The following is a 15,755-nucleotide window of genomic DNA, read 5'->3' on the forward strand; positions in this document are numbered from 1 at the left end:
ATTGGTAACAACAAAATCTTGAAGAGACGTCTTAGTATCTTGGAAGCACCAAAATGACCATACATACGATTCTGTGCAGCATTTACCCTCATCATCCTGCAATGTTCTTGAGTCACCAGTAGACTTGCATATTTCCATAGAGTGGTCAGGTCACCTTTGCTATGTTAACATTTATGCAGTGATGACTTTTCCACAAGAGCAACAGACTGGTTCTGTATGGAATATCTTTTGTCTTCAAGCAACTTGCAAGTATATTGTATTAATATGCAGATACTGTATCTAATACTTACTAGTATCAGAGCAGAGCTCTTGCATTATCAATGGGCTTAAAGAGGCTCTGTCACCAGTTTATAATTGCTTTATCTTCTACCTAATCTAATAGGCGCTTTAATGTAGATAAGTAATGTTTAGTTTTTTTTGTTTTTTTTTTAAAAAACATTTATTTTTGACAACGTTATGAGCATTTTAAGTGTTATGCAAATTTGTTCTTAATGCCCAAGTGGGCGTTTTTTTTGACTCTTGACCAAGTGGGCGTAGGAAAGAGCGTCATACACTACTCTTGATTCATGTCCAGCTTAATCCACAGCACGGCCTGATCCCGCGAGATCACGCTGTGCTGTCACTTACTCCCATAGTTCATCACACAAGCGACGGGAGAATGACCGGACATCGGCTCCAGCCTGGAGGTTGATTGGTCAGCATCATACACTTCTCTTAACTACGCCCACTTGATCTAGAGTAAAAATACGCCCACTTGGGCATTAAGAACAAATTTGCATAACACTTAAATTGCTCATAACTTTGTCAAAAATAAAAGTTTAAAAAAACAAACAAAAACAACACATTACTTATCTACATTAAAGTGCCTATTAGATTAGGAAGAAGATAGGGCAGTTATAAACTGGTGACAGAGCTTCTTTAAATCTTTGTTTGCTGCAACTCTTTTGTAATTTCCTAATAAGATACAGAATGTTTTTTTCAGTGGTTAGTACATTGTTGGGACTGGGACCATCAACTTGAATCGGATCCGGCCACCGTCTGCATGGAGTTTTTACGTTTTCCCCGTCTTTCTGTAGGTTTCTTCTGAGCACTCCAGGTTCTTTCCACATTCTGAAAACATACTGATAGAGCAATTGATTTTTCATGAAGCTGGTTCCTTTGTGCTGTGTAAAAGGGTGTGCTTTCTATTTCAGAAACAACATCACTAATCCATGGGCTGTGTCTGGTATTGCAGCTCAGCTAAATTTAAAAGTGCTTTCCCAGATTATGGCAAAATACAGAAAAGCACCTGTGTGTGTCTGAATGCTCACCAGATGATACCACCATAGCTCAGAAGTAGTTATTTTTCATTTGTATTATCTTACCCAGCTCTGTACGGCATCTCTGTGTTGATGCTAACAGGGCTTTCTTTGGGCAGCATTACCATGTAAAGGACTACAGTTCTCATTATTCCTGTCCCCTCTCTCACAGACATTGCCTATATTTACAGCTGCCTGCATACCACTCTATTACAAGGTGTAAGGTAGCTGTAATCACTCACTGTCTGCTACTGAGACACAGCTCTGCACTATCTGCTCCCTCCAGGAGAAGTGGAGGTAAGAGTCATGTAATGTGTGATGTCTGGTACTACAGAGAGGGGGAGAGAGGAGATAACTACGTGTTTACAGGACGTCACACAAAAAGTAGCTAAAAACACCAGGAGCATGGTCATGTGGCTGCATGTGAGACTATCTTACAGAGACATTTCAGCTACAGACAGCACATAAGTCACTCATTAATCTTACTGCAGATTTACCATCTGCACACAATTTTTAAAGACCCTTTGTGAATGGGGCTCAACTGCAATACCAGACACAGTCCATGGACAAGAGTGGCGCTGCTCCTAGAAAAAAAAGCCCATATTTTCTAATCTTTTACATGCTTTAAGATTCTGTTTATTACTTAGGTGTTTATACTAGGATTGAGAGAAAGAAGACTAGCCCTGCCCCAGTGCAGGTAAAATGCAGTCTCTGCGTGTGAAAACCTATTAGCTTAAACACGTGGAAATACAGCGATCAACTTGTGCTCATCGGTAGAGAACAGCACATGTATAACTTGAATATAGAAGGTAGAAAATACGAGGAGCCTTGACAAAGCGCTTGTAGCGTGAAATGGTCTTTGGCATCCTCCACATCAAACAGACCGAGATCAAAATCAATAAATTCTTTGATTGCCACTGCGGCGAGTGCCTTGTATTTTCTACCTTCTATACTTAGGTGTTTATGTACATGACAAAATGTAGTATGTATTTTTTGCTGTTACATAGCAACATCGAAAACTTTAGTAGCACCGGCATTACATAAATGGTAGAAATTGTATAATTTGTACTATTTTTATCCATTTTGTTGGATAACAAGAAATATAGCCATTACTGAGCTGTCAGCTTGAGGAGGAGGTATAATGTTTCGTTTCTTGACCCAAACGAAAAGTCAGTAACAGGCCTCCCACTTGCCATGTGCCATTTATAATACTGGTGACTTCTGGTGACTTCTTTGGTCCCCAGCAGGCACCAGGGCCTGAGTGCAACTGCTACATCTGCACCCCCTATAGCTTCGCCTATGGTTTGAGGCCTCCATGTGCGTCATGCCTCAGTCTTGCCCTTACTTTCTAGTGAATTACAAAACCCCAACCTCATGAATTATGGTTCATAGAACATAAAGATCTGCCTCATGAGTGTGTCACCAACATCATCCCTTGAGGTAAATGTTATCAAATGTATATAATTTATTGATGTTGCGTTGTGTCTTGGGGCAAGGTTATTGTGTTAAATCAAGGCTGCCAACATCAGGAGTCACATCTGGCATGCCAGCAAATGATAAAAACTATTTTATAACAATATATAAAAAAACAAACTTGTTGAAGCGCCGGCAGTCAGTAGCTTTAGCTGAGATTTCACTGGAGTCTGATGCTTTAAACTTCCGATGACAGTACTCACATTATAAACTCTGACTGTATCTGCTGTGAGAATTACGTGGACATAAGGGAGACCGACAGACTTACAGCTTACTATATTTTAATGAGACTTCAGCTAGATCACAAACACAAACAATGACATCTCTGTGTTCGAGTTGCTCGCTTTTGAGCTTTAGCCCAGGGACTTTTACTGCAAAATCAAGACAGCTAATTTACACACAACCGGTGTTATCTACAACTGTACAATGTCCACACTTAAAATATTTGTAATGCATTTGTAGACACAATGTATCTACCTTTTATATAATTACTTTCATAATGTATCAACCCTTAGATATCATAGATGTACTGATCACATCAATATATTGAAATGAAAGAATCAGAATATCAGAAGCTTTTGATGTGCCCACACCTTATATCGTATCATAAAAATGCAAATATCATACCGGCATGAGTGTGTATGAATATGAGTTTGCATTTATGTTTAGATAACATTTGCAGCTCCCTTTATTGACAAATAGATTTACGTAATAAAATTCTGGCTACCTACAGCAACTGCACTAAAGTACCCGGAGAAAGCCCTGAAAACACAGGGAGAAATAATACTACATGCATATGTTGCATCTCACTAAACAATGAGTCACAGGGCATGGTCATAAGTATATGATCGTTGGGGTCCGACACCCAGAACCCGCACCGATCATCTGCCTCTGGATTCTGGATATTATGCAGTTTATGCAGTATTCAAAGCTGGAAGCAGATGGCTCCGACCACTGCATAGTGGCCGTGCTGTAGAACAGCAACTCGGCCGCTATTCTGTGATCGGAGCCATCTGCTTCCGGCATAGGCAGTCGTAGCAGCTGATCGGCGCGGGATCCGGGTGTCGGACCCCCACGATCATATACTGATGACTTATCCTGTGGATAGGTCATCAGTTGTCCATGCCTGGAGAACCCCTTTAGTAATAGTAGTAAACTAGTAAATTTAATTTATTAAAAACACACACACAAATAATGTATGCTTACTGGGTTTGACTCAATAACCATATCTCAAGCCTCATGCACATGACTGTGTCTTTTGGCCCGTAAAATGGTGCCCAACACATAACCCGTATAGCTTGGTGTGAGGGTCTATAGAATAGACACAGTGCTTCTAAGGGAGAATTGGGCCTGATAATATGATATCCGATTGATCATGCTTCAATTGCTTAAAAGTGGACTTTGCATAAAAAATTCTGTATAATGTAATTTTTTTTATACGGCCCAATTGAAATGCATTAAGCACTTCCCTCATGAATACAGCAGAATCATAACCATGAGTCCACTGTATTCTTTGTTAAGTTCTATTAGCCAAAGGGCAAGCAGTACAGGAGACCGATCTCTATAATATGTTGCCCTTACACATGTCTATAATTATATAAATTTTCAGTATTCCAGATCCATGTTTAATAATCCGGAACTTTGATACTTTGCAGCCAACATTTTATAAAACTTTAAAAAAAATACAGATAGAGAAATGAAATTCTGAGCCCCAATGGGGACAGTGAGTGAGGACATTTTCTGTATAGCACTGCGGAAAATGTTGGCACTATATAAATAGCAGATCTAAATAAATAAAGCTCAATTAAGTCAAGTCGGGTATTTTGTGGAAGGCTTTAGCCATATGAATAGTACATAAGCTGTCATGATGTAGAATTATAAGATTGTCAAGCACACGGCTACTTTTCATGCAATGGATCACTCACCAGTCCGTGCATTCATTGTCGCCGGCGCGCTCTGAAGATTATCTCGGATGGCAGATATTCCAATTCCGTATTCTGTACCTGGGATCAAATCTTGGAGAGGAAAAAAGGACATAGAGTGATTAGAAGGACAAGGGCTCATCCACTGTCCATCATACCAAACGATTCTGCACGCCGTTTGCCTTCATGTGATGTTCTCATCGTCAAATCTATCTTTCACAAACTGAACCTTTTACACATCTTAAACTACTATAATTCCTCTTATCATTCTTCCTGTGTCATGTTAGGAGCAGAAAGCGAATTAATCAAGTTTTAATCAAATTTTTGTCAGCTTGGTTCTAAACTGACACGCTTTCAAGCACATAACACGAGTGCAGTGACACCCCCAGATGAAGATATTAATACGTCTCCTTTTATGATCCGTGTCACTTAATTCCTGATGCAGAAAAGGATACATGCACTTTCTTGTACAAAGGCTACAGAATTGTAAAAAATTGCTTCTCTTTGATGTCGTGAAAGTGGCATTTCAGAGCTGCGCCTCAATATCCTTTTTGATGTATATTGAATCTTTCATTTTTTTATTTTTCTTGCTAAAAAAATAATATCACATCAAATAATCTTATATTTAATAATAGAAAGCAAGGAACATAATTCTATAACCTCTTTTGTGAATATTTGTATTGCACTGCAATGAGTCCCTGACTGTTCCCCAAAGTCCCCAATCAAGGCAAACAGGAATTAGACAGGTTGAATTTATTCTATTGTTTCCTCTAAGATATGTGGTTCCAGAGGGGTTTTAGTAGCCACATATCCCTGTTTCAAGTAATTATATTAACTATGTCAACTATCTCATGTCTATGGCAATCTATCCTTTTTTCTTCGTCTGCACGGTATTTCACTTCTTAGAACAGTAGCTTGTGCTCTAGAGCTTCTTTTCCTATTGTAGAAAAAAATATTCTGATCATTGGTAGTCCCTTTTGAGATATAGAGCTGAATATTCAAGTCACACAGATACTTTACATTGTCTAGGTTCTCTTGATTTTTGCCTGTTTGAGCTTTCCATCTTTAGTGTAGTTATTTGCTGCCTTACTCTACAAAGTGTTGCTGCTCATTTGTGTACAAAATTTGGATTGCTTCCTGACCACTTTACTGCCTTACGCTACAGATTTTTGCTGCTGATTTGTGTACCAAACTTGGATTATTTCTTGACCACCTCTCTGCCTAATGCTACAAACTGTTGCCACTTATCTGTGTTCCAAACTTGGATTGTTTCCTGACCCTGTCTCTGATCTAAGCTTCAAACTGTTGTTTCTATTCTGTGTACTGAAGCTGGACTGCAACTTTTGCTATTATCATCCACTATCCAGATGGTTTCAGCCACTGGACTTTGAGCCTGCTTCCAGACCTTGACATCATGTACTATTTGTCATTCCTAAATTCATGCCCTATGCCTACACAATAAGAAAGCACTCGTACACTGAGAAATTGACACCTACATCTCAACCGACATGTACCCTAGTAGCATGTAGTGCACATTCCTCCCCTTACGGTTTGCCTTCATTTCAGTAAAGGGCACAATCTGTCAGAAAACAACTAATATGGAAAAATTGCAATAAAAAAATAATATTATTTATTGGAGTACTCTAAGGCCTATGAATTAACAAACCTTGGTCAGTTAAAAGTAAATACACTTAAAGAGTCTAGGATCCACCTACTGACTACAGGCTGCAATAAACAGTAGACTGCAGTCAGCTAATGGTTTTGCAGGGCAATGGAAGGGATTTAGAATTTCACACAGCCCTGTAATTTCCCAATATTGTATGCAATGTTCTTAGGACCGAGTTTCCAAACCTTTTCAGGCTTGACGCACCCCCTGGAAAAAAAAATTCCTTACCCCTACCAAATAATGTTTACAAAAAGACAAAAAATGGCTACAAAATTTGCCTTTTGAATTGCCATTGTTGTTTGATGCTTTTTTTAAAAAAAAAATTAAACACAGCAAAAAATGGTCAAAACGAGAGTCGCTGCTTTTTTCTGTTTCCCATTGATTTCAATGGGGGGGTCAGAGGCGGAAACCGCTGAAGAAAGAGCAGTTTTTTTCCACGAGCGGCCAAAAGGCCCACTCACGGTAAAATGGCCATTATCCCCCCTCACAGTAAATTGACCATCAGTCCCCCTTACAGTAAAATGACCATCACCCCCCGTCACAGTAAAATGACCATCAGCCCCCCAATGAAGTGACCATGAGCCCTCCCACAGTAAAATAACCATCACCATGAACAACACCATCCCCCCACCCTACCTCAGAACACATGGCGTAGGATAGGCAAAAAAAGATCTCCTCACCGGCGGCTCACTGCTCAGCTTCACCCAGTCCTTAGACAGAAGTTAATTCCTTCCCTCTCAGTTAGCACACTATAACGTCGCTGCAATCACATCATAGAGATGTGATTGTAACGGCACAAAAGCGTGCTTGCTGCGGAGGAAGGAATCACATACTTACCCTGCCCAGGACCGCAGCGTTAATGGCGCCCGCACTCCTTTCCATCAGGTTGTTCTGCTGGGAAGCTGAGGGCGGTATTTGTAGCAGATGTGCGTGCATCACGTCTGCTACAAGCATTTTGTTTTTATTACTTGATTCTGGTGGCAATGGATTAGAGGAGTGTTGCGGCATCCCAGGCTGCCGTGGCACCCCGATTGGGAATCACTGCCTTAGGTGATCGTCTTCAGAGTCCATATGATCTACTATTTATTTTAATGGGCGTTATATAAGGCCAGAGCTACACCTAGACTTTTTGTAGTTCTGCTGATTGATTTTAACTGTAATCTTGAGTGACAACCGAAGTCCACAAGATTGCATGCAACTCAATACATTCATTTGCACTGCAGCTGTAGTTTGAAATTTAAAACCAATCAGTAGCGCTACAAAAAGTCTAGGCGTAGCCCTGGCCTTATGCTACATTTCCCCTGTAGCTCATTGTCGGGAGTTATAGAAGGTAGACCTGCAGCAATCAACGGATCGCAGGGCCGGCTTCTATTCAAAAAGGGGTTCTCTTCATAAGAACTCCCCTTTTAACATTTCCATGAATGAGATGAAATACAATGATGTCATTTGATGCCGTTTATGAATTAGAGACATTGATAGAAGCAAATGAATACAGTCGCAATTATTTATAGCACTAGCTTGTCTCTTCATACCCAGTAATACTTTGCGGTATTGTTGCAGAAGCTTTTAAAACGAATATATTTTTAGAAAGTTGAAATATAAAGAGTAGTTAAAAAACTGCTGAAAACAAATTAAATTCCTGTTAGATTTCGAGATAAATCTTTTGCCGACAATCTGGGTGAGCAGCTTTACATTACGAGGTCATTAATCATACAAGAAGATGTTCACAACCTGAGCCAATGTACTATGTACTGTAACAAGGAATCTGATCCTGGACCTTGATAAATGGTTTTCTCTCCTGTTCTGCTCAGGTCTCTCTGAGGCGCTTTATACGCTGTATATTGCAATAAAGACAATTTATACCAACTCTGGCATTCCTTACAATCCTGCACCATCAAAACCAGTCACGGTTGTCAGAAATACAATAACACATCATATAATCAGGTCAACATTTTTCGCTGCTTCTTAATATAGCATTCACTTAGATCATGGCAATCTACTATATCTTTTCATAGGCAGAAATGTGCAGAAATGAGAAATTATTTCCGTTCAAGTCATTTCAGTCACATTTAGTAACATAAAGCTGCAACTGAGGATTATTGAGGTAGATCATAACTTTGTCTTCCTACCAGCACCCACTTTGTCCCTGGACAATTGTGGTGGATGGACAGGTCCGAGACTGGTCAGGCTCTACCACTATAGTCTCCTCCATTCTCAATGGGGCTCATGAAGTCCTATAACTGGCAAACCCATCTGACCTTAAAAGATGAGCAGATCATGTGGTGCTTAATATTTTTTGGGGTATTTTAAAAATATAACTTTTAAATATTTATTGACCATGAATTTGTTTTAATACTCGCTAATTCTTAATAAAGTGCGAAGCTATTGAAGTTTCTACACAAAGGAGAAAGAACGAACGTTCATCTTGGATTTAAAAAAATTAGCCATTAAAATTATAGGATGGACCCACAGTGCTATGCAGAAGTCAGGGACTATTCTTTTCTTTATATCCTTTAAGTCAAATCCATCATTAAGAAAAAAAATGTGTTTTTAGTGTCCGGAAAAAAACCCCATCTAACAACATACTTAAGGGCACCCCACTGCCACTTTAATGCATTGGTTTTAAGATTGGGAGAATGGAGAAGTTAAAGAGGTGTCCTCCTAACACAGGTGACATTATGTTATCCTTCAAAGAGATGCTAACATTCACCAATACACAGCTTAGTTGCCTTACACATTTCTTTTTCATATATATCACCTAAAATGGCTATAGGAGATTTTTCTGAAAAGATTACATAGATATAAAACGAATCCACTTGCAAAAGGACAACGAAAGTCAAAGGAAAATAAGTGAAAAAAGACGGAGTTTCCAACACTGGAGTTTAAGAGTATTACCCCCTTGAGGGACACTTCTATATCGGGTCTTGAGGACACAACAATTTTTTTTGTTTTTCATCACTGCGTTCCGAGAGCCAAAACAACTTCTTATTGTTTTCATCGCTGTAGCTGTATGGGGGCTTGTTTTTTGTGGACATTTTTTTTTATTGACACCACTTAATACATATAATGTACATATAATATATTTAAAACTTAAATTCTTAATGTCATCTTTGGCTTCACTTTTACGGCGTTTACCGTGCGGTAAAAATGACATGTTAACTTTATTCTGTACGATTAATGCAATATTTTTATGTTTTACTACTTTTGCACAATAAGAACCTTTGTTTTAGAAAATCATTTATTTTTGTGTCGCCACATTCCAAGTGCCATAAAATGTATTTTTTTCCATCGATGTACAGTAGTTATGAGGGGACTTGTTTCTGCGGGACAAGCTGTAATTTTCATTGGTACCATTTTGAGATACATATGGCTATTTGATTACCTTTATTACATCTTGAACTAAAAAACAGCAATTTAGTTTTTGTTTTTTTTACGTCAATCACTGTAAAAATAATGCATTCGTTTTATAGCACGGGTCGCTATGGTTGCCATACCAAGAGATTTTGAATAAAGCATTTTATAATGGGGAAAAAGTTTTTGTGAGCTTTTTTCTTTTTTTAAAATATATTAAAAATGTTTACTTTTTAAAAAAAATTTTTTTGTCCCACTAGGAGATTTTACCCTGCAATCGCTTGATTGCTGATATAATACACTGCAATACTTTTGTATTGCAGTTTATTATGCCTGTCAGTTTTACACTGTACTAAGATGGCAGACCAGGCGGTCCCTGGCTGCCATGGAAACCGATTTATAGATAAAGTAGTAAAAGTACAGGTTTTCAAAGCGCTGCAGATCGAAGTAAATATGGTCACTGGTGTAGATAAAAGTGCTTTATTCAGGTGCTACGCATTGCGGCTCCAGGCCGGAGCCTTCACCATGTACAAGCAACAATGATTGCTGATACCTGATGAAGGCTCCGGTCCGGAGCCGCAACGTATAGAACCTGAAAAAAGCACTTTTAACTACACCAGTGACCATATTTACTTGGATCTGCAGCGCTTTGAAAACCTGTACGTTTGCTATTGTATCTATATACTTCTACATACGTACTGCCAGTAAAGTTCGAGCAGGAGCACTGTTGCTTTGGCACTCATCCGCTTTCACGTTATTGTGTCTGACTGGCACAATTATATCAGGTGAGCACTCACCTAACAGTTTGCCTCCTACTGATATGCACTTCTCGCAGAGTATTATGCTATGGAGCACCGTGTCTTTTTTCTTAGTTTCCTGACGGAAACCCATTGGCACCCCATAATCTCAACACCGGGGAGCCGGTGGGCTGACAGAGGGAGCCCCTTCTGTCTAACCCCATAGATGCAGTAGTTACTATTGACCGCGGCATCTGAGGGGTTAAACGGCCAAGAGTGGAGTTATTTTTGATGACGGCCATTGCAGCAGAGCGTCAGTTGTTATACAAAGCTGACACCAGATCCTGAGCCCTTGCCATCCCTCGTCATTCGTTTATGGTGCCTCACACCAACTACATAGCACCAGTGCCGTAAATGTAGGGCCAAGTGGCTACAGATATGGAGAAAATTACACTGTAAACTGTGCAAAACCTGGTAGTCCGTAAACTTGTTAACAACACTGCTCAAAACTTGGAGAGGTAGGAGAAAATAAAGCTCCAGTCTTGCTTCCATGCTCCTACTGTGAGAAGACAACTCAATACTATGAGTCAGAGAGGTTGTATAGTTGTCAAGAAGCCATTTTAGAGAAACGGCATTAGGCACAAAAGATGTCAATATGCACTAGAACACCAAAACTGGACATCTGAGATGTGAAGTAAGGCTTTATGGGCTGATTAGTTTAAACTTGAGATATTTGGAAGTAACAGTAGACTGTATGGACACCACCAAAGCAACTATGTCTACAACTGTCAGTCAAGAATGGTGGCGGGTCTCGAAAAAAAGAAGCTTTTGGTATTCTCAGAGCCCAGACCTCAACATCATTAAATAGGTTTGGGACCTGAACCATGGAAAGTAGAAAATGCACCCAACTTCTAAGACTAAACTGTTGAAGTGTGTAACGTCCACAGCCGCAGACCGCCGTTCTAACTTACCCCTCGACAGCCGCGGCCATCAACGAGTGACTGCTGGGCGGAATCTCCCTCCTGAGAGACGCGGGCACTCACTTTCACATCACTGTGCTGGTTCTCGTAGGGTGCGCACGCGGCCAGCCTTAAAGGCCAGTACACACACATGTGTAAAATATGTAATTAGCCCATGATCACCCTGGATTATAAAAAGGGCTCTGCCCTTTCACTCATTGCCTGAGCGTTGTTGTGTTTACCCATGTTGGTCTTAGCAAATGGAACATTAGTGTTATCCTTTTCCCGTTGTTCCCATGCCCTGCTACCTGTATCCCGTGCTATATTTGTTCCTGTGCCTTAGAGTGTTGGAGTTGTGTTGTTCCACTTGTCAGGCCTGCTGATATACTCCACGTCTGGTGTCATCTGCCTGCAAGTTCATCTGTGCCGAGCCTCTGCTACTGTGTGGACTATCAAAGGTACCCTTGTACTGGGACTGTTGTTTGGCCATCTGCTACTCCGCTATGGATCGTGACAAAGTGTTTGTAAGAAGCTTGAAAAATATTCTTGCAGATTAGTTTTCTAGAGAAAAATAAGCCCCCAAACAGAATAGACGTTGAAATAAAGCAAAGGGTGGTCACATGAAATACTAATTATGTGATATTTTATGTAGTTATTGAGGTTTCTGTGTAATTTTCTGATAAATATTTTTTTCTGCTTTTTCTTGAAACTGAAGAAATAAAAACTTGTACTAAATGGCCGCTGTGATTGGAAATTAACAAAATTGTGGTTTGTAGTTCTGCACAGTACTGTGCAATATGAACAATTTTTATAATATCATTTAGCAGCGCTGTCATATCTCGGAGGCTCGATTAAGATTAGTATCTCAAATGTATTAGTTAAGCAACCTTTGATAGATATAAGATATTCTTCAGAGGTTGCTTAGAGAATAATTTGATGCATGAAGTGGCTAGATGGTAATTGGGAAATTTGATTAGCTGTTGCCTGTTGAAAAACGATATGAGAAAATAACATGCAACATATAGGCTGAGTTATCTCAACCGAGTCACGGTGCATTTTCCCTATTCCATTTTAAATGGAAATACAGAAAAGGGTCCTAAAGCTAGGAAAAGTATAAAGGAAAGCTAAAATGGGTTGTTTGAGATTGGAAAAAGGGTCTTCTTATTTTCCAGAAACAGCGCCACTCTTATTCAAGGGCTGTGTCTGGTATTGCATATTAACCCACATTTATGTGTATGTGGCTGAGCTAATACCAGACACAGCCCATGGACATGAGAGGCAATATTTCAGCAGGAAAAAAATATAAAAAATAGACCTTTTTTTCTTTTCTTTGAAAAACCGTTTCTTTGGGATCAATTACCCGTTTTCCTTAAATAACACATACAGAAAACTGTCTGCATCTCAGCTGATTGCAGCTGGCCATAAAGAGAATAAATCTTTATATTAAACCGACATATAATTTAATCCCCCTTGATGAAAAGTCATTTTGAGCACAGAAGCCCATCACCGATGCAGGTAAAGCCAAGAAGGTTTAGATATGTTTATTGAAGTAGATTATCTGATGGCATCGCTCAGTCTCAATGAAGAACTGACAGCCCCGTTAATCTTTATAAGATAAAATAGCTGGGTATAAGATTCCTCTATCTTATAATATCACATAGAGACAGGCAATATCCCGACTTACTCATCTCCTGACTGTGTTCATCTAACCAGTGATGCTATCCACTTGGATGTATAGCGGATATAATAAGAGTTTCTTATCTCCTCACTTATGTGTGTCTTTTTCATTCTTCTTGCCGGAGACACATTCTCCTGGTCACCCAGGCGTACAGACACATATAAGATTCCCATAAGCAATGTCTTGGTAAAGGCTGTCTAGCAGAAATCACTGAAAAAAACAGCTCTTTAAATCCCTCTTGTGTTTTTTCTCCAGCTTCACATTGACCTGTTGCTCTGATTTAAATCATATGTTTTTGGAATATTAAATATATTCCCTGTGCCGGCTAAATGGAGTGTTTCACCTTCCTCTGCGTACATCAGCATGATAGGGACATTTCTTGATATTTTTCTGATCTACAGAAAATAGTGGTTTACAGTTATATTTATGTATATACAAATCAAGAGGTCTGCAATATACGAAACCGCTCATCGAATGACCTATTAGCACAGGTAATAGGAGGGGTGCTTCACTGTAACTTTATTAGTTAAAGCCGAGTCCCATCCAGCACCGTTCTCTGATCTACAAGGTACATACTCATTGAAAACAATGGACACTATGTAAATCCATTGATTTCTCTAGATGTTATGTCATGCCTCATTTTCCCTGCGTTTTCCCCTTGAAATATCGAGCAGTCCTGCAAGTTATTATTGAACGGCTTACGTGATTGGATGGAGCTTTTCTGGTAATCATAATGTTAGAAAATTACTAAAATAGCATTTTTTAACATCCAATTTTATATGGCCATATTACAGGTGCTTCTTAACGTCCATATTATGGCTGTAAGACCTGGACCACCGTGGTTCTATAGAACCGGGCTTAGATCACTATCTATATCGTGACGTACAGTCTAGTTCGTAAAACCACAGGGGGGGGGGGTTGTTACATTTGTAATATGGATGCTACACTACAGCCATATTGTGCTGGTATAAAATCAAACTAAGGTAAAGGTTTCATTTAACATTATACTACTACATATAAATAGATGTATTATATAGTACTAGTATATTTTATTATTATATATTACAAATCAAGCTGACGCTGTTACTATTTAAAATATCTAAAGTACTTTTGTAGGCTGTATTGTGGTGTTTTCACGATATAGGACACAACTTTTTTTGGCATACATTATATGAATATATAAAAGTTTATGCTATGTGTGATTTGAAACCATTAAAAGTTTTCCCTTACAAATATCATAGCTGGTGTTACTCATGCTGTAGCCCCAAACCATACATCAAATTTCAGAGTGCCCGGCTGTGACTTTACATTAGAATTTTTTTTATAAATTTAATCAGCTGAAAATTCCGATTTTTAAGAGCCATTGGGGAATAACACAGCCACTCCAAAACATAGCAACACAGCTTGACAAAGCAGTTCCATGATTAAACCTGCTGACCCAAATATCTGGTACTCAGACCCCTCAACAAAATAAGACGAGAATCAAGCTGCGAGAGAGTGCTGCCCTGCGTATGATTGCTCTAGAGATCTCAAGGGTATATATGTCAGGTGATACTTATATTTAATGTTCAGAGGTTTATAGTTCACTTTTCCCTCTAAAAAATTAAAGCCAATTATATTAAGGAAAGTTAAGTCTACCTTTCCCTAAGGTCATGGGTGGTATTGCAGCTCAGCCTCATTGAAGTGAATAGGGTTGAGCTGCAAAAACACACAAAACCTGTGTACAAGTGTGGTGCTCTGTTTTTGGAAGAAAGCAGCCATGTTTTTTGAGCCTGTGAAACCCCTTTAAAGGCTTATTCACACGGTGCGGTCAAATCACAGTGTTTTAAAAAAACCTGCGATTTGACCGCATCATGTGAATAAACACTAATTGGTCATAGAAAGCAAGGTAACAACCCCTATGAACAGGGCCACTTTAACTATAGGGCACATGGTGCTCCTGGCAGCGGCACCATTTTCAACTGTATCCGCATCCTCAGGACTCAGATACAGTTGAAAACTATGGCAGAGCATGGAGTCCTCGGCTTGCTGTACCACCTTCCTTGACGTGGCGCTGAGAATACAATGGTGAAGCAGGGAGCTGTTAGCTGCCTGCTCCACTATTCACACCGTGAGGCCTGCAATGCACAGCATGGCGCAGACAGGCATGATGCAGTAACGTTATCATGCCCGTCTGCACCGAGCCACACACCACACAGATCAGGGGAGACCTGCAGAGGGATATCCTCCATATGTCATGGAAACGGGACTAGGTGAGTATTTATTTTATTATTTTTATGAGGCACTATGGGGGCATTATACATTGTGGGGAGACACCATAGGGGCATTAACCTGTGTGGCGGCATTATGGGAGCATGATACTGTGTGAGGGGGCACTATGTGGGAATTATACTGTCTGGGGAGGCACTATGGGGGCATTAATTTGCGGGAAGTTTTGCAATTACCCTCTCGATCTAACATATAAAATAAATGGCGGAACCACAAAGGTGTACACAACCAGTAGTATAATAGTTTTCAATAGGAAGGGAAGAGGGGAATAGTATGTGGTTCTGCAGACCAAAAGTAAAATAAAAAAAATAAAAAACTTTATTAAATTGACATACAAACAGAATTTTGTTTACTTCAACATGACATGGACTAGAGACAGTTACAACATTCCTGAGCAATTTTT

At 39.5% G+C, this 15,755-nt stretch overlaps 1 protein-coding gene across 2 annotated transcripts in view; it reads right to left on the bottom strand.

Moving 5' to 3' along the window:
- Positions 1-15,755, bottom strand: part of TNR (tenascin R) — a 290,179-nt gene that overhangs the window by 54,632 nt on the left and 219,792 nt on the right. For both annotated transcript variants that reach the window (XM_075833071.1, XM_075833070.1), the window contains exon 9: positions 4,697-4,786. In XM_075833071.1, the coding sequence (XP_075689186.1) occupies positions 4,697-4,786 (90 nt within the window). The remainder of the gene's footprint in view (positions 1-4,696; positions 4,787-15,755) is intronic.

This window comes from Rhinoderma darwinii, chromosome 7, assembly GCF_050947455.1.
Source record: "Rhinoderma darwinii isolate aRhiDar2 chromosome 7, aRhiDar2.hap1, whole genome shotgun sequence".
Lineage (NCBI taxonomy): Eukaryota > Metazoa > Chordata > Amphibia > Anura > Rhinodermatidae > Rhinoderma > Rhinoderma darwinii.